This window comes from Bombus impatiens, unplaced genomic scaffold (genome assembly GCF_000188095.3).
Source record: "Bombus impatiens unplaced genomic scaffold, BIMP_2.2 scf_0010, whole genome shotgun sequence".
In the NCBI taxonomy this organism is placed as follows: domain Eukaryota; kingdom Metazoa; phylum Arthropoda; class Insecta; order Hymenoptera; family Apidae; genus Bombus; species Bombus impatiens.
In genome coordinates, this window is record NT_176429.1 from 1,259,296 (window position 1) to 1,279,590 (window position 20,295).

At 37.8% G+C, this 20,295-nt stretch overlaps 3 protein-coding genes across 6 annotated transcripts in view; 2 read left to right on the top strand and 1 right to left on the bottom strand.

Moving 5' to 3' along the window:
- The window catches only part of LOC100749777 (neuroligin-4, Y-linked-like), an 87,665-nt gene that overhangs the window by 39,984 nt on the left and 27,386 nt on the right, over positions 1–20,295 (bottom strand). The gene's annotated exons all lie outside the window — the stretch shown is intronic.
- LOC100739998 (AP-1 complex subunit mu-1) lies at positions 1,220–9,323 on the top strand. Of its 2 annotated transcripts, XR_004462644.1 has the most exons (3): positions 1,220–1,371; positions 1,725–3,078; positions 8,730–9,323. XR_004462644.1 is itself a non-coding variant. In XM_012391577.3 (2 exons), exon 2 carries the CDS (start codon positions 1,742–1,744, stop codon positions 3,008–3,010), a length of 1,269 nt encoding a protein of 422 aa, XP_012247000.1. In that variant the 5' UTR covers positions 1,220–1,371; positions 1,725–1,741; the 3' UTR covers positions 3,011–3,188. The 2 variants fall into 2 exon arrangements, 1 of the variants encoding a protein (XP_012247000.1); XM_012391577.3 differs by lacking the exon at positions 8,730–9,323 and having other exon boundaries at positions 1,725–3,188.
- LOC100740122 (AP-1 complex subunit mu-1-like) lies at positions 6,828–9,123 on the top strand. Its single transcript, XM_033323472.1, has 2 exons — positions 6,828–7,018; positions 7,366–9,123. The coding sequence occupies exon 2, from the start codon at positions 7,389–7,391 to the stop codon at positions 8,655–8,657; it is 1,269 nt and encodes a 422-aa protein (XP_033179363.1). The 5' UTR covers positions 6,828–7,018; positions 7,366–7,388; the 3' UTR covers positions 8,658–9,123.

Sequence of the window (20,295 nt, forward strand, 5' to 3'; positions counted from 1 at the left end):
TCAGAAAGGGAAAGCAGTCCGCCTAACGATTTGATCGAGGGAAACAGGATTGAGGCAGCTGAACGCATTTCCGGCCAAGTCACCGAGGGGACGAACCCGCCGGTCGAGGAATCGAAGTTCCGCTAATTTAATTCCGAGTCTCAATTATCGGTCGCGTCAGATTCCCTGAGCGGCTCTAACTTTCAAGCCTCTGCATCCCCAGATAAAGGGGGTTGGTTCGAGCGCGCGTAATACAGCCGCGAGATCCTGCCCCTGTATTCCGCCACTTTATCTTGGGATTGACGTTTCATCCACGGAAATCGACAGCCCGAGAACCGACGGGATTGCTTTGCGGCCGCATGCTCGCCGGGGAATAAAGGCGAAAGAAACAGCAACAAAATGGTGCAAAACCCGGGGAAACAGCGGAAGCAAGGCGAATGGGAGCGGGAAGATTGTTGTTCTGCGGGGAAATTTGAAGCTGACTCGAAGGAAAGAGTGATGGGATATGGCTGAGGAAGAATACTTGTGACAAGATTCTTGGCTGACGTCTTCGTAGAAAACGAATTTCATGTTTATGATTAACTACCGTTGTTTATGTACACCGACTTAAAATAGTATTTGAACTTTTACTACAAAAAATTTATTTATAAAGAATATATTATGTGCGTTATAGGAAATATTTGGAAATTTTTATGATAAAATTTGAAAAATGACTAAATAGGTTATCTTTATCGTAATGTAAGAATTTCGAAAAATAAAGTTTCAATTTATTGAAAGATAAGGTTTATAACAAGATATATTTTTAGCTGAAGGTAATTAAGGAAAGCTGATGTAATTATTATTTTAAAATTGATAATGATTATGAGAATGAGACAACGTGTAACATCCTGGAAAAATTCTATTGCAATTTTACGCAAAAACGTAAAAACGTGTGCAACGTGACCAATATCACCAATAAAGTGAAAGTATTAGTAATTTGATTTAAGGTCGGCATAAATTTTACAATTCGTCAATTCAGCAGTCTCACTGATACTTTTCTCTTTAGCGAGACTATTAAATTATCTTTTTTACTGTGGCAGTAAAGTTGAAACGATAGCGCGTTTTACAATTCGAACAAAATACTTCCCACTAAATATTGCAGTCTATAAAGTGTTTGAATGATTCGGAAGAAGAGCGGGTCGATATTTAGCACGAAGTTGGCAACGCATGCGCTTCGATTATGTTTCGTATCGAGCAACTTCAGGCCACTGGTACTCCACAGTGCTGCTGAAGCTATTGGGAGGGGAGGGTTTTTCTGTCAATAAAACCTCTTCTGTGATTCTTCCATAAGAGAAATTCTTTTTTATGTAAATAATTGAAACGTTAACATTCCTGAACGAATTGCCGGAACATGTAAGTACTTATATATGTGACAAATTTTTCCCTGAAATTCATATCCAGTGTTTTTGACGTACCATAGATGTCAAATTAAAACTTTCCATGGATACATTTCTCATCCGTTCTTCTAGTAGTTCTTTACATTACGATTTTGGTATAAATTTTGTGCATCGTATTGTAAATTTTGCATTGAACTTTTCCTTTAATTAATGTACTTTTGTTTGATAACATAACCTCAATCACGTATTTTCCATACTCGGTTTATCGAACGTTCGCATTTGTCATTCCTTTTTCTTCCTCTTCGCAATTTCACATTTTTAGTAATGATTGGCATATTAGGATAACGGTTAGGTTTTTTTTAGTTGCAGTATAACAAATTTTCAAGATGTCGACGTCTGCGATATATATTTTAGACGTGAAGGGGAAGGTTTTGATTTCACGAAATTATCGTGGAGACATAGAAACGGGTGTTATAGAAAAGTTCATGCCTCTCGTAATGGAACGCGAGGAGGAGGGCAATCTTACTCCGATCATACAAACCACAGAATGCACATATGCATATATAAAGTACAATAATTTGTATATCGTATCCACTACAAAGAAGAATGCAAACATTTCCTTAGTATTTGTATTCTTGCATAAACTGGTGCAAGTGATGCAAGAATATTTCAAGGAATTGGAAGAAGAAAGCATACGAGATAATTTTGTAGTCATTTACGAGCTTCTAGATGAATTAATAGATTTTGGGTATCCGCAAACTACCGATAGTAAGATATTACAAGAGTACATTACGCAGGAAGGACATAAACTTGAAATTCAACCGCGCATTCCCATGGCTGTGACTAATGCTGTATCCTGGAGATCAGAAGGTATAAAATACCGTAAAAATGAAGTGTTTCTAGACGTGATAGAGTCTGTGAATCTTCTTGCAAATGCTAATGGAAATGTTTTAAGTTCTGAAATTGTGGGTGCAATAAAGATGAGAGTTTATTTGTCTGGAATGCCAGAATTAAGACTCGGTCTTAACGACAAAGTATTATTCGAATCTACAGGCCGTGGGAAGTCCAAATCTGTGGAATTGGAAGATGTGAAATTTCATCAGTGCGTCAGATTGTCTAGATTCGAGAACGACAGAACAATTTCATTCATTCCTCCCGATGGAGAGTTTGAATTAATGTCTTACAGACTGAATACACACGTGAAACCTCTGATATGGATCGAATCTGTCATTGAGAGGCATGCCCACAGCAGGGTAGAATACATGGTAAAAGCGAGATCGCAATTTAAGAGACGTTCTACGGCCAACAATGTAGAAATAGTAATCCCAGTACCCAACGATGCAGACTCGCCCAAATTTAAGACTACCATCGGTAGTGTTAAATATTCACCAGAGCAGAGTGCAATAACTTGGTTCATTAAGTCGTTTCCTGGTGGTAAAGAATATCTGATGAGGGCACACTTTGGTCTACCATCTGTCATTGGGGAAGACGTGGAAGGGAAGCCACCAATTCAAGTAAAATTTGAGATTCCGTATTTCACTACTTCTGGAATCCAAGTGCGCTATTTGAAAATTATAGAAAAGAGTGGGTATCAGGCACTACCATGGGTGCGGTATATCACGCAAAATGGAGATTACCAGCTGAGGACGAATTAAACGTAAGAAATTTATGGAGGAAAAAGGCAGAATGTTTGACACATTACGTTAATGTTAATCAGAAATGCAAAGGTGAAAACTAGTCGGTTTGCTACGCTTCCGAATGTTTACAATTAATTTTATGGTAATTTTCGGAAAAGATCGTGATCTGTATAGAAATTAAGATCTTGTAGAATGTTTCTAGAAACTAGAGTTTGTGATATCGACCAATAATTTATCGTCATTGATCTTTATTTGTCGGATTTAGTGTAATTTTAATTTTTTTTACAGTTTTAATACTCGCTCATATTTTGTACATTTTCTTCATGTTTTGTATATAATTTCTTAGGAACATTTTCAATATTCTCCTCTCATACTACCATAAATCGCGCGCAAAGGCGATGTACTTAATTTATTGACTGTATGTTTTTTCCCATTCCATATTGCAAATGTGTACTACAAATAGTATTTTCCACATACAGGGGCAACTGTAGTATACATTAAATTATCCAATATAAAAAAAGAGAAGAATTGTAAATATGTAGGAAACCATGGTATTTGAATGTCTTCATGGAATTGTTAACGAATTATAGGCATTTTCCGGTATTAATATATGTGTAAGTTCTAATAGTATTACAAGTTTATTATTGTATATCAGTATGACAAGAGATAATAATGTTGTTATTATTGTAAACAATGTATTAGTAATTTAAGACATTGAGATGTATTAAATTTTTAATAAAAACTATCTATGTTTTTTCTTATTATCCCCAATTTTCTTATAATAAATCCCAATTTTTCATTAAGTTTTAGATACAATATCCAAATTAATCAAAGTTCATCATGAAACTAAATATGATTTTATTAAAGATTTGTAAGTTCGAAATCTTTTTATCTGCTAAATCATTTGAAATTTTTCTTAGATTTAATTCGATGGACCTTCTGTGCACATTTTACTCTTTCATTTCGTACCTTAACATATAGACCGTTTATTTACCATCTCCTGTCCACGACCGACTATTTACTCAACTGAAGGAAATCACGTCTGAAGAAAACTGTAGAAGATTTGTAGAGGAACAGAGAGAAAATTAGAATGGAGGGACAAGAAGGAGGAAAGAAAATGCATTCCCTAGCGGTGGAAGAGTTGCTATCCTCTACTTCATTGATGATTTGACTTTATAATCGAGACGGTCTCGTTCAATTACGATGGAATTTCTCGCAGAATTTCGTGCAAACAGTGCTGGGATTCAGGACGAATCGATCGTCCTAGTAAATATCTCTTTCTCGTAGTTGGATTCGGGCGGGATGCAGACGATCTAGAGTCAATCAAATAAACCATCTCCAAGTTAACGATTATTACGGTAGGAGGAAACAATATTTGTCCATCTATACGGCAAATACATTTGTGCCGTTTGCTACGATCGGTTACGTTCTCTCTTACGGCGAAATTTCTGATTTCGTTGATGAGACTCGGTCAGCAGTTTCCCGGTTCTCCATACGTTGGCTGCTTCCTCTATTTTTCTCTCTCGGATAAAATAGCGAAAGAGATTGGTTAACGTGCGAAAACACTTGATGCAGCGTAATTGTGTTATCGTGGAAACAAACTGGCTGCACGGATTTTTAAATGTAAACACATTGTTTTTCGATTTAATCTATTTACTCGCTTGTTTCGAGCAGTGTTTTTTTTTAAATAGGAAAATCAAACTAACGATATTACGCGTTCTGTATGAGATTTCCTGTACGAGTAATTTTAGTGTCATGGTTTATATATTTCTGTATCACTTTTATTAATTCGTTGAAGTCATTGTTGAACTTCTGTTATATAATATTTTTGTCTGTGATGCTACTGTTTTACTTTTATTGCGAATATTACATATATGTGATATATTTCTTTTATTATTTTTATTATTTACGACATCGTCAGTGTTTGATTTCAGGTATATTCTCGTTTATGGTATCGCTGATTTGTTCCTATTATTGATATATGAAAAATATACTTTTTTTTATTATTCTTGTTATTTCTTTCATTGCTGGAATCCTCTATTTACTATCTTTATACTGCATTGTTCCACAAGCCAAGCATTATTTTTTCTTTTTTTATTCAGCTTTTAGAGTGGAAAATTTTCTAGACGAAATAACGCAAAATTTGTGTTATCGTTTTATTATATAAAAATGAAATTCAAAATATAATAAAATATACTTACAAAAATAGCCTTTATAAGCTATCGTTTGTTTAGTCATGGTTTGAAATTTTAACTGCTCGATTTTGCGTACTTCTGGTCAGACTTTGTCGCGTTGTATCTTGCACCTTGTACTTGTATAAAAATTCAAGACCTTAGGATGACTTTGTAGCGTAGATTTTTAATCGTGAAAAGTACATGTGCGATATACTAGTGACTACATCGCCAGATTTTCATAACGTTAAATATCAAATTTCAATAAAATGCAATGAAAGGAAAGACGAAGAGGATTCGATCGATAGAACCTTTTTCTCGGAAGCCCTCTTCACGGTTTAAGTCACGGTTTTATACTTTATCGGTAGAACGACATCGTAAATTACATTTTAATTAAAATTGAAAGGCTTCGATCGTTGTACGCAGTTTCACGGAGAGGAAGGGGTAACAGCGACCGGTCGGTTCCCGCGCCATCTTCTACTTTCCGTTCTCCTTTCAAAGCTCACGTAGTCAAACGAGGTTCAGTTACCTCTCCCTCGTCCTTTTATATTTTATAGAGAGCGCACCGCACCGTGGGGTCATCGATGCGCTTTTGTGCCGAACAATTGCCTACTTCGGTGCACTACACTTTTATTACGTAACACCGACGGCCATTGTGCTCCTATGTAACGTTGGAATTCGCGAACCTGGTAGATTTTTTCTTGAAACATCGCGCCAAGCTTATACCTCCTTTACTTTGCTGTATGTTCGTAAATTACGTCTTGAATTTAAAAAATTAATGAAATTTGAAGAATTAGAAGATTACAGTTATCAGGGACCAAAAATAAAAGTTAATTTGTAAGGTTTTGTGAAAAATATTATTGTCAAATGTGATTTTTGTTTAAATGGAACAAAAATGATGTCATTTTTTTGTTTATTTGAGTCTAATAATTAAATGTTCGTATTGTTATGAGATATAATAGTATTTAAATTTTTATGTTGCTATTTATTTAGTTTCCAGAAAATATTGATAAGTATATGCTGCGCAGTATGTACAACAAAACTATTTTCCAATTGTTCTTTCTGTAGAATAATAGGTACATATAATTGGATTAATATGATTTTAATGAAATGTTATACATAAACAGAATATCAATTTACTAGTAACTTTTATAATCCAAGATTTAAAGTGTTCTTACGAAACTCGTAGTTATAACTATTAATTTATGATCGCGGTATACCGTTTTCATATTTGTGAGGAACTTTTTAGATAAAAATTACTAAATAGGCTATGAGGAATGATGAGGTTTATGACAACATATTTTTAGTCGAATATAAGATAGAATGTTTAGAATAAAATTATAATAACTATGATAATGAACCAACGGGCATTATCTTAGAAAAATTCTATTGTAATTTTATGCAAAAATGTTAAACCACGAAATATAATGTGCAACTGAGCAGAAGCATCAACAATTTGATTTAAGGTCGACATGAATTTTTTAATTCGTCAATTTAGCAGTAATTATCGGCGCTTTCTTTCTGAGAGTATTACAAATTAACTTTTTTAACTAATAAAACCAATAAAGTTGGAAAGATAGCGATCGGACAATTTTTAAATGAAAGCAAGGGAAGAGAGTAAAGATAGCAGTAATAGAAGTAGAAGTTAGCGACGCATGCGCCTCGATTACGGCTCGCACCTCGTACATTCGTAGCGAGCAACTTCAGGTAGTGCCACAGTGGCACTCAAGCACCTGGGAGGGGCTAGCTCTTTTTTGTCAATAACATCTTTTCTGTTATTCATTTATAAGAAAAATTATCTTCGATGTAAATGATATAAAGGTTAACATTTCTTCAGGAATTGCAAGGACACGTAGTAAGTACTTATATATGTGACAAATTTTTCCCTGAAATTCATATCCAGTGTTTTTGACGTACCATAGATGTCAAATTAAAACTTTCCATGGATACATTTCTCATCCGTTCTTCTAGTAGTTCTTTACATTACGATTTTGGTATAAATTTTGTGCATCGTATTGTAAATTTTGCATTGAACTTTTCCTTTAATTAATGTACTTTTGTTTGATAACATAACCTCAATCACGTATTTTCCATACTCGGTTTATCGAACGTTCGCATTTGTCATTCCTTTTTCTTCCTCTTCGCAATTTCACATTTTTAGTAAAGATTGGCATATTAGGATAACGGTTAGGTTTTTTTTAGTTGCAGTATAACAAATTTTCAAGATGTCGACGTCTGCGATATATATTTTAGACGTGAAGGGGAAGGTTTTGATTTCACGAAATTATCGTGGAGACATAGAAACGGGTGTTATAGAAAAGTTCATGCCTCTCGTAATGGAACGCGAGGAGGAGGGCAATCTTACTCCGATCATACAAACCACAGAATGCACATATGCATATATAAAGTACAATAATTTGTATATCGTATCCACTACAAAGAAGAATGCAAACATTTCCTTAGTATTTGTATTCTTGCATAAACTGGTGCAAGTGATGCAAGAATATTTCAAGGAATTGGAAGAAGAAAGCATACGAGATAATTTTGTAGTCATTTACGAGCTTCTAGATGAATTAATAGATTTTGGGTATCCGCAAACTACCGATAGTAAGATATTACAAGAGTACATTACGCAGGAAGGACATAAACTTGAAATTCAACCGCGCATTCCCATGGCTGTGACTAATGCTGTATCCTGGAGATCAGAAGGTATAAAATACCGTAAAAATGAAGTGTTTCTAGACGTGATAGAGTCTGTGAATCTTCTTGCAAATGCTAATGGAAATGTTTTAAGTTCTGAAATTGTGGGTGCAATAAAGATGAGAGTTTATTTGTCTGGAATGCCAGAATTAAGACTCGGTCTTAACGACAAAGTATTATTCGAATCTACAGGCCGTGGGAAGTCCAAATCTGTGGAATTGGAAGATGTGAAATTCCATCAGTGTGTCAGATTGTCTAGATTCGAGAACGACAGAACAATTTCATTCATTCCTCCCGATGGAGAGTTTGAATTAATGTCTTACAGACTGAATACACACGTAAAACCTCTGATATGGATCGAATCTGTCATTGAGAGGCATGCCCACAGCAGGGTAGAATACATGATAAAAGCGAGATCGCAATTTAAGAGACGTTCTACGGCCAACAATGTAGAAATAGTAATCCCAGTACCCAACGATGCAGACTCGCCCAAATTTAGGACTACCGTCGGTAGTGTTAAATATTCACCAGAGCAGAGTGCAATAACTTGGTTCATTAAGTCATTTCCTGGTGGTAAAGAATATCTGATGAGGGCACACTTTGGTCTACCATCTGTCATTGGGGAAGACGTGGAAGGGAAGCCACCAATTCAAGTAAAATTTGAAATTCCGTATTTCACTACTTCTGGAATTCAAGTGCGCTATCTGAAAATTATAGAAAAGAGCGGATATCAGGCATTACCATGGGTGCGGTATATCACGCAAAATGGAGATTACCAGCTGAGGACGAATTAAACGTAAGAAATTTGTGAAGGGAAAAGACATTTTTAACACGTTACGCCAATGTTAATCGTAGATATAAAAGTGAAAACTAGTCGGTTTGCTACGCTTGGTACGCTTCCGAACACATTTACAATTAAATTTATGGCAAGTTTCGGAAACGATCGTGATCCGTATAAAAACTGAGATTTTGTAGAGAATGTAAAACTAGTGTTTGCGATATTGACTAATTATCGTCATTGATCTTTATTCGATACAGTATAATTATATATTAGTATAATTTTAATTCCTTTTGCTGTTTTGACACTTTAACATTTTTTCCGTGTTTTTCATGTTCTGTATATAATTCTTTAAGAACACTTGCAGTAATTTCTTCTCATCGTACTATAAACTATGGAAATGCAAAGTACGTACTTAATTTACTAGTTGTAATACGGTTTGATCCTATATTATAAATATGTATTCCAATGAAATTATCCAATGTAAAAAAGAAACAGAAAAATTGTAAATATATAGAAAGTTATAGTATTTGAGTGTTTTCATGGAATTGTTAACGAATTAATAGGCGTTTCCCTGTACTATCATAATCTGTAATAGTATTATAGACTTATTATTGTATGTCAGTATGACAACGAATAATAATATTGTTTTTATTGTAATAATAATTTAAGATACACAGAAGATTTATTAAATTTTTAACAAAATCTATCTACGCTCTTTTTATTATCTCGAAAAATCCATCTTTTATTGTTTTAAAAATAAACAGTTTTATGAGAAACAAAATTTCAGTTCAAAAGTTTTTTCCATTATTTATTATCAAGTACATATTCGATATTTCCTTTAAAACTGACCTGACTCGCTCATCAATTTTACTTTCTCATAATCCTGAAAAAAAGAACACATCACATGTTCTAAAAGAAACATTCTAATAAATAGATCCTCCTATTTACTCGCTTAATTCAACTTCGATAAAATCTACATTCGCAAGGTCTCGAATAAACCTGACTATCGAGTTGAGCGGAAATCGTTTGAAGTTAAAAGGCTGTCTACCTATGAGACTTCTATTCGTAAAAAGGCTATATCGCGAATTCGTTTGATAGCTTCGAAGGGAATCAAAGACGGTAGTATAGAAAAATCGCGAAAACATTACGCTTGATGTGGTTTCCCTTGGAAAATCTGTAAATATTCTACTGTGGACTACGTTGAATCGCGCGAACAGACGGTAGGACACGGAAACCCGATTAGAGCGAAACGCAGCGAGTCTTTTTTATTCGCACGGCCGCGACACGGTCACGCTATGCAAATTTCGGCGGTGTGCACGCTGTGTAATAATTTTATGGAAATTGCTGATCCTGCAAGGAATTTCGAAACGCATCTCGCCAGAGTAATACGTGCACAAACGTATCGGAAGGAGATGAAGGTAAAAAAAAAAAGGTCATCGTGAACAACCAGACCGACCCGTTCTACATCTTAAAGGGATTCTTTATATTTATTTGGCAATTTTTAAGAATTCTTCTCTTAGCTTGGCTATCGTGACTAGAATGTTGAACAAGTTCTACAATGGTTTCGTTACGTGGTTTGTGTTATGTATTAGATACGTGCGAGGAACTGATAACGACTCTCCGTTATCGCGGGATAAAGTATTTTTGAATAATTTTACCGTGTATTACGTAGCTCTTTGTGTACATGAGAATTCTTATAGACTGGTTTTTCACCAAAAACTTGAATGTGAAGTTCACTTTTTGTCAACAACACTATTAACGCAAAGTATTAAACGTTAAAATACCATTCTTTAATTTGTAACATGGTATTAAAATCAGAAAATTAACAGAAACGTACTTGCTAATGATGTTCCTCTTCTGTAATCTTCAAATGATATTTTCTTTTCCAAAGAACGAAAGCATCAAAATTTCTCGATTAATCTAATTATTTTACGTATCTTAACGTTATTTACCGCCTATGGTTTAACGTGCTAAACATAATTCTCACTAGACAACGCGATAAATATTCTTGGGGTACGTCAGTTATTTCTCTTTTCTCCTTTTTCATCGCTTTGCATCTGCAATTTGTGTATCAATTCGCAACATCGGCTAGCACATCGAAGGATATTTACGACAACACGTTTATTCGAAATTTCCTCCTATGGTATGCGCGTTTATGTACTCACACATACATACATATCTATAATAGTACGAGCATGCACCTGTATTATATCGCAGTCTTCAGCCGGAGATGTGATCAATAAAGGTTAATGTATACTCCACGAGTTTTCCATGGGCAACTGCAATTTTCAGCTTATCGGTTCGCACGGTGATGCCTCGAAAGAGGAATCTATATATAAATTCTTTATTATACCACAAAGGAGGGTAATTTATATTTGAGATCCGTTATCGCGGTGTTCGTGATACGGATGGATAGGTGGACCATCTTGCACAATTATTACCAATTAACGAGTTATTAGCGAAATTTTACAAGTCACAAGTTGCGAATTACAACGAGTTTGTCGCAACTCAAGCATTTTGAAATTTTATATTCAGTCACGTTTCGTAAAGTATAATGCTTCTATCAGATGTTTTATTAATATTATAATTAATTACTCTTTAAGAAATGTTATATGAATATTAAGTATCTTCTTGAAATCAAGTCGCTCGAACTCAAACAGCTTGGATTTAAGTAATTTGACTATTCTGAACGAGTCTTAAGGAATCTCCTACTCTCCTTGATTAAAATATCTTATCTGCGATTGTCAAATTGAAGAAAACTTCAAAGGCGCTTTTAGCTGTCCGAAGAAAAAGAGTTTATTTTTTTTCTTTGGTTAAAAAGCAAAGAACATGGGAAACTATAAATATTCTAACACATCTTGACCAACGAAAAAATAGTAAATAGCAGGTTTTAACGAAAGGGGATAAAACGTGTCGATATTTTCATTTGGAAGATGATATTACCTGCTTCGTACACGTTGTTCATATTGTGTATCTTGAAAAAAGCCGAGAGAAAGCATGCAAAGCCGGCGAGCCATCCGAAACCCATTAAGGATTGCAAATTATTGGAGCGAAATGATTCTTTCGTTTCTTTCCCTTAACCTTTTTTCGTTTCTTTTTTGCTTCTTAAATGGAAGCGTGGCCTCGCGAAGTTATTTCGTGAAATTGTTTTTCTATTGGAGGATTATTATTTCCTTTATCGTTAGAGCTACTAGACTTGTAATATATCTGTATATAATCAAATGTACCGTGTAGATATTAAGACAAATTATTATACGTATATATTTATAAAGTATTAGAAATACAAAATTAATCATCATAATATTCTCCAAATAAAATTCATTAAACGAATACAGATATTATATATATTATTGTAGTATCGGGGGAAAACCATGAGTAATTAAGAAGGTCTACTTGACCATGGGACCATGTGCAGGCCAGGTATACCAGAACCAGGGTATAAAAGGTAGCCGTTAGTGAGTCGAGGAGCTTTAGTGTTGCCAGCGAACTTTAGCGTTGCCGGAGTTGTCGGGCTTTTAGTGTGTTGCCAGCGTTGTCGAGGAGTGTCGTCAGCGTTGTCAAGGAGCGTAGTCGGCGTGGAAGAGAGTCATTGTGACGAGACGAGTTAGCGACGAATGATGACTGCGTGCATATAGACTGACGGAGCATCGTACTTGATTTTGTGTTGGCGTCAACGATATTGAAATAAATCATACCGTTACCAAACTAACTAACGCTATATCTTATAATTTATCCTATATTATTCTCTACATTTATCTTTACTAAAAATTACGTAAATACCGTATCTCCATCGCGTCTCTCAATTAAAATCACATCAACAGCACCAAAGGCCATCTATTATTTATTCAGAGATTTGGCCGATAAGAACAAGAAGCATCAAACAAATCCGAAATGTACGAGTGTAATCGTCAAATACAAGCAAGCAATCTCACGTAAGCCACGATCAAACACTTAGGCCATATCATTAACAGCGTGAAAACGAAAGAGATCGATTCGAATTAAGAATCCGTAATCCCCCTTTGAGCGGTGACGCGTGCCACTCGTCGCTTGATCGATCTTACAGAGGAGATAGAGGTTGAGGCTCAATTTCATGGTTCCCCTTTCACCCTTAACGTTCCTTTAATAGAAAAAGCAAATTCACCGAGGAAATCAGACTGGAAAGTGGCGGTGAACGAGGTACGAGGTACGCGTGCAAGCAACCCCTTAGGGGATCGGTTGCACACGTCTCGTGGAGCATCGGCCTCTCGATCGGCCCCGGAATTGCCCTGGGATTCTACGGCAATTCTAGCGAGGCCGATTTAAAAGTTGCATCCGAGATCCTGTCGCGAGATCCATGGCAGACGTCTGGTCGTCTCCGCCGCAGGATATTAAAACTTCGCGGGGAAATATATAGCGGTTGTCAGGTCGACTGGATACGTCGGGGGACGAATAAAAATGCGACTTATAGTACAGGCTGGAGAATAAGGAAAAAAAAAAAAGAAGGACGGCCAAAGTTGCGTTTTTCTCGAGGGACTTGCGGCCACGACTGCAAAACTCGCCGGAAACGGAGATTTAGACGGTGTCGTTGTTGGGATTGAGGATGCTGCTACTCCGAGGACTTGATCGTGTAACGATACGAGAGATGTTTTATGTCAGTAAATGGAAATATTTTACGTCGCGATGGTTGACTCGAGAGGACTTATGGCGCTGTTTAGGGTGTGCGTGATTTTGGAAAAAGTATATCGGATAATGGATTGGAAGAAAGTTCTTTTTAAATTTTGTTAATAGCCCATTGTTACAGAAACAAGAGTAAAAATGAAATTAAATTCGTTGGAAATCTGTTGAATTCTTCGCTCGGCCAGGTTCGTCGAGCGACCGACTTTTTGATCTTAAAGTCTTTGCTGTAAGCGCTTCTCTGTATGAAAAGTAGAACGTCAAATCGAATTTATACATTTCTATATGCACGAGTAACGTAGAACGAAAATTGTTTTGTCGTAAAACGAATTAGCACTGCAATTTGGACTTAATTTCAGCGGTTCCTGGGGAACGGCATCTCGCGATGTCGCTTAAATTCCGGGGGATCCATTGAATTACAGGAATATGAATCGCAAAACCCGTGGATAACTTCCGAGCTGTTTGGTGTACATTCACAGAAATACGTTCCAGAGGAGTTTGCCATTCGTAATTCAAGCCGAGTTTATGTACCTTGTGTACAAAGTGTTGGCACGAAGTTACAGCGCTAGAAATACTCCGCTTTTGAATCCCGAAAGTCATCCGTTTCCATGGCGGAAGTGGATGCACGCTGCCTGGTCCCGGTGGTAAGTGACACGTGGCAGCGTCTCGCGAATCTAAGAGTGTCAAAACTTTGCCAGACATTGCTTGTTTATTCATTTCTGTATCCTTGGGTTACGAGCGAGATTTGACGAAGGTAGGTAGAAACGCTGCTCTCCTGGATTACGGGGTAAAAAATTCAAGATAATTCAGATTTACCAAGATCCCGATGAAATTGAATAGAAAATCACGCTCTGAAACTTTCCTACTAAACGTCTCTTACGATGTTACAAATGGAAATTAATCAGGCAGCGTTTGAAAGTAACTTAAGTATAAAATAGTCGGACAACGAAGGATCTTGAAAGAGAAACAAATGTCCAAGATACCTAAGGATTCCACGGATTCGGTTATCGAAATTTTTCCCATTCCGCCTACACGTTTCTTTTCGTTTCCCAAACGCAAACAATATTTCACCAGCGTGTAAACTTTTTCTCTTAATAACACGAAGCCAACTTCCGCGCCTTTTCTCTCGCGCAGTTAAGCGCCTTAATATCCTGCTTTCCCGGTGCTTTGCACAAAATTCGACGTCATAACGCCACGCCATTTTAGAGTTCCTGATAGCGCGTTAAGACGGCCTCGGCAAAACAACCGGTGATTAATGGCGATGCGTCAGACTTCAATGCACCTCCGGTTTTCAAAACCTGTGAGTTCGCTCGTACCACTCTTCCTCTCTCTCTCTCACGGTCTCTCTACCTCTCTTTCGCTTTTCCATCAAATTCAAAAAACACGAATTTCACAAGGAATTCACCGTTCTATCGAAAACCTGTTCAAAGGCTCGGGAAAGACTAGGTGAGCAGAAGGGTGGCGTTTTAAACGCGAAGCTAAGCCGCTTTCAGAGGAAGCTCGACGAACTGGGACAGTTGAGCGGTGGTTGAGCATGTATGAAAACGTCAGACAGCGCGTAAATTAAGTGACGTTCATTTCGCGGTTCTCGAGGGACACGCTTGCCACGGCCCCGTGATAAATAAAAGTATATGTACGTTTAAGTCTCAAATGTTGGCGTTGAAAACGAGGCTCTGGCTTGTTGCCGTTGCCCGTCGCGCCATGAAAGGAGTTTATATATGCGTGCTTGGGCGTGTAAAATCGTAGAGGAACGGGCCGCGGTTTCCCTCACTGCGGAGATACTACCTTGAATTACGGGGATCCGGCCGAAAAAAATTCCCTTCCCTGTTGGCCGCGGTGGTTACGTGACTGTGGAGAGAATCGGGACAACCGCCTTAAAAGTGCTCGAAAAAACGCTACCCTTTTCCCTTCTATCCTCTGGCAAACCGGTCCAAAGAAACGAACTCCCTAATTTTCTGCCACTCGATTACAGTCGAGATCCGGCGGAAGTTGTAGTTTTTGTCGAATCCCTGTACTACCCTATGCCGTTTCCCGCGTCTAATTAACCTCGCGAATGTATCTCGTTTCAACTATACCGCAACTACGCTTTATCGCAATTTCTGTTTTATATCTCGCGTGTTGCGTTTCTGCTTCGGACCTGTTTTTCGGCTGCCAACTTGTACGTTCTATTGGCGAAAGGTAGATTTTTACACGTTAAGCTGTCAAAGGGTTGTTAAGCTCAGCTAAAGGCTGAGTGAAGCTGCAGTTTGAAAATTTTAATCTACTCCTTTCGAGGAAGTAGACGTTCTTTTTCAGCAATTCTCGAGGATAAAATTCCGTGTATATTTTCGCGCGTGACACGTTATGGAACGTTTCGAGATAGCGAGCTTATAAACGCGTTAGTATACTGCGCGACGATAGTCCCTGACAAAATACGATTTAGATACAAGCTTTTTGCCAAAAATGGCCAGGCAATTTCGTAGGATGGGAAAAGGAAGGGGATAGAATCACTCGCAATTTACCCTTTACCGTTGCAATCCTCCCCAGAGAGAGGACTGGCTGGGTAAAAATGTATGCGAACGACACGAAGAGATTCTCTAGCTCGTTATCGATCGATAGGACTCGGCAAGAGGCAGTGCACCGTGGTGGCTACGTAAAACCGAAGAAAAGCGAGTCGGTGGCCTAGCTTCGAAACGAGATTCCCGAATTACCCGGATTTCTCGGAAAAACCGGCATTTACTCGAGTCATTTGGGAAAAGGCGAGGCCGCAAATCGCGTGCCCCGCTGTGATTTATCCTCCAACGTTCTTTCGGAGGAAAAAGCGAAAAAAGCCGAAAGGGGAAGAGAAAGAGAAAAAAGGGGAAAAGAGAAAGAAGAAGAAGAAGAAGAAGAGAATTTCAGGCGGATGGGTGTTAAGCATCCACGATAGACGAGCTCGTGTCTGTTCCACGGACTGACAAGAGTGACAAAACGCCACCCCTTCGGGAAGACCGCGGGATCCGTCACTGGCTCCCAGCCAATCGAGCTTCCTTGTTTTCGCCCCCCGTGCTTGGAGCTTCGACATCTGATTGCAAATTACGTTCTCGGGGTTACGAGTTGTTTCCGCTGTTCCGCCATACCGGATCGATGCCTCTCGAAGGCGCTTCGTTTTTCTTCGTAAGCCCCTGGACCTCGTGAAATAATCTCCAACGTATCCGTCACGTTGGGATCGCTTAATTCGGGGATTCCTGCGAAGTCTACCAGAGATTTCCTAGACTTTGCCTGTCTGCGCTGTTTTTAGCTGTCGTGCAGTCATTTGTGACTCGCAGAGCAATCGCGCGAGAAGTTACGCTCGGGTTTTGAACGTTGGGAGGGAGACTGTTAACGAGAGTTGGTGAATTGAAACTATGGTTGGTTCGTGTAAAGCGCTTTGGTAATTGTTGGTATAATTTAGTGACAATTGGAGATTACAATGGAGAATAAAGAGAAGTCGGGGGATTAAAGACAGAGATCGCGCGATAGGGTAGCAAGAACAGGCAGCAATTTCAAATATGTTTGTATAGGGGGTGTTTTACAAGTTTATGTACTGTTTGTAAGTTTATGTATTGTTGGCGGTGCATTATGCAGGCGAATAATACCGCTGTATAAGTATAACGTTATAGGTATTTGGCTGGCAAATATTTACCGCAATCCTCTTTGCCAAATTAAAAGGAAGCAGTAGAACGACACAGTTGTTTCTGTTTATAAGAATCACGATGATTGAGAACACGACTGACAAATCGCATAAAAATTTATAAGATTTTCTGCGTAAGAAAGAAAAATGTTCTCTATCACAAGCTTCTTTCTTAATTAAGAAACGTACTACCGTCTTTGTCCGTAAGAAAATTCCATCTTACTTAGAAATGCAATCATAATATATTTAGTTTCTTCTAATTCTCTCTCGGGGGATAACCGACGGCTCGAAAATGTTTCGCGAGATCTGCACGGTACCTCGGAGTCGAAAAATGTGTTGCATTTCGGTCGGTGATTTGCGCGCGTCCATTTGCATTTTAACATTTCAATTTTGCCATGCAAATGACATTATGATCGCGAGGACGGCGTGTTCTTCTCTCCGTGGGCGTTATGGTGGCGATAAAAATCTGTCGGTACCTCACCACCCCCGTCTATTCTTCATTTCCCTTGGAAACCTTCTGAATCAGATAGCTTTCACGGCGGTTCTCATTAGTAAGAGAAACGCCAGCAAATATTTATAGATACCGTTCCGTGGCATTTACATTCGGCGAAGGGAAAGAAAACGTTGCACAATGACGCTTTGTGACGTTGCAACGGTACCACGAACTCCATTTCCACCCTTTCCACTCTTAATACGACCATCTTTCGCATTATTCGTCATCCCTTTTCGTTCTCTGTAACATCGCCAACCTTTCATTCGACTGTTACAACGATGCTTAAAGTCGTTCTCCATTCAGAGTTATTAAAATTCTGGAATATCAAACGCGAATGAATGACTTTTATTGTACAGGATGGCTCAATAAAACGACGCCAAATTGGTACAGCGTATTCCGCAGATTATACAGAAGAAAATGATTTATTACAGAGTTAGAATAAATAAAATAATCATTGTCCATCGAATAAGATCGCGTGATGTTTTTTACTCTCATAGCTATGCGTAATTATTTCTCGATAATACGACACTCGACGTTGTTATTTATTTATCAACGTGTAATTACACTGATCCCTCAATCTGCGCGGCACTTGTGTTACGCGGTAGATTATAACGCAATTTACGAGGTAGTTTTTACGCGCGATCTTAATTTACGTGGTCAGTCGCGTCAGTGTTGTATGAGATAAGAATAAAGGTACATTACGTTTCGCTAGTCATCGTATGTGTACATATTTTTCTCCGGTACTGACAGACTTTATTTACGCAATTTTTATTCGCGTAAAACGAATCCACGTTTCGAACGAAACTCCGCGTAAATGGAGGGGCGGGTGTATACCGAAATACGAAGTGCGTTTGGATTCAGAGCGTATTGAATCTTTCAAATCTCTCACTTCCCCTTATCGTACCGCGAAAATTTCATTAAATTGCCGTACTTTGATAGTTAATACCATACTCGACAAAGCACTTCAGGGTTTCAAGCACCTGAGCTTCAACTAGATCAACTCTCCAACTTAACGAACTTATCCTAACTTTCACAAAATATCAAGTGTCTGCGAGTCAGACTCAATTTGCCACTAACTAAACCACATTGAAACATTCATAAAATCTTGCAGTTCCTTTAACGTAAAAACGTCGATCTATTCATTTCCTTTATTAATCTATCTTAGCCTTTAGTCTTTCGTTATCCTGCAACTTTTAAACCACTAATGGATCACCTAAGAAGTTTAAATCGGGCAATCTTTAAATCTCGAAAATATTAAAGGAAAATCAGCAGAACAGTAGAATTTCAACGAATATTTCCATATTAAAGTCCGCGTTTATATATATAATTTAAGAGAAATGAAGAAATTAAATACATACGAAAATTTTCATTAATTCGCAAAATAAAAAAATATTGAAATTTCCAAGAAAGGCAGACGATTTTGTTCGTTCGTGATAACCGTGAAAGGAAGAAGGGATGCTCATTACGTCAGCTCGTTTTGTCGTTGCAACGCGACCACGGACATTGGGAAATGCAAATAGAGAGCAGTTTGGAGACGTCGGAGGCTCTTCGACGTTAAACTCGAGAGTTAATGCATTCGAGTATCGCGGCGTATGCAAATACGCGGCAAAGAGGCCGCAGCAGCACAGCACACGGGCAACGTAGAGGCGCGGCGTCGATTGTCGACGTCGCGACGCGCGTTATGGAAATAAACGCGACGCCAGCCGGATACGATGATATTACGAATTAGATGGGCCGATAATAATTTCCGGCTGCGCGACGATGAATCGACAATGCTTTCGGGTATAATTAAAGTGCCGAAGAAACATAAACCTGTTTCCTTACCAAGTTTATCGGAATTTTGAATATTTTCCACGAATACTCTATGAATTTTAAAACTCTTTCACGAGTCTGCGCAAGTAAAGAAGATTATTACTCGTATCTCTGTACAATTAATTTCAAATTACTAACAAAAGTAACAAGAGATTCAGTATAGACGTTCAACTGAAAAATCTCAAATTTTTAATATGCATAAGAGTTTAAGAAGCGTAATATACATTCATCGATTCAGTCCAACCTCTCAATCTTTCAACGCATATATTTTTCCTCGGTATATTCGTGAAAGTGATCAATATTTTTATAATAAAAAATCTTATATTGCGAATGGATGTACCATATATTTTGTATAAAATATTTAGATATTTTAATATGTACATAAGATATCTATCATACTAATAAAAGATAGCTAAGATAGCTATCATACTAATAAAAGTCAACGACTAAAATAATCGGCTAAACTAAGAATAACTCATTAAGTGGTTGATAAAAATCAATATTGAGACGAAAAGTTAAAAATAGGTTGTTCGAGCTACCAAACTGAATAATATAAAAGAAAAATATGTAAACTATGGATCCTGTTCATGTTGCAAAGTCTCGCGTCCCGAATCTAATAAAGGTTGCAATGTTGGGGGGATTCATTTATTTCCATTACCGTCACGGTCGATTAGTGGAAATTCCATCCAAGCCAGGTTAGTTATTACAGGAACGCTGTCAGATAATCGAACTTCAGATAAATGCTGCGGCGGCCTGCTATGTACGTACGGACGTACCGCGTATATTTGCATGCGTGTAAACGTCGACAAATTACCTACGCTCGAATAATGTGTCGGTCCACGTTAAACATGGGAATTGCGGCGGGATCTAGCTTGCACTAAATTTGCTAATAACCATCAGTATTCTATGGACACTTCGATTTATTGGTTCACGCTTTGGTTTTTTTCTCTCTCGTCGATAGGATGGCAGAGAATGGTGAAAAAAGAGGTACAAAATAGTACGCCTCTGACCAACGTCGAAAATTGTTGACTGTTAGTTTTCGAACTGATTCGTCCGACGAGC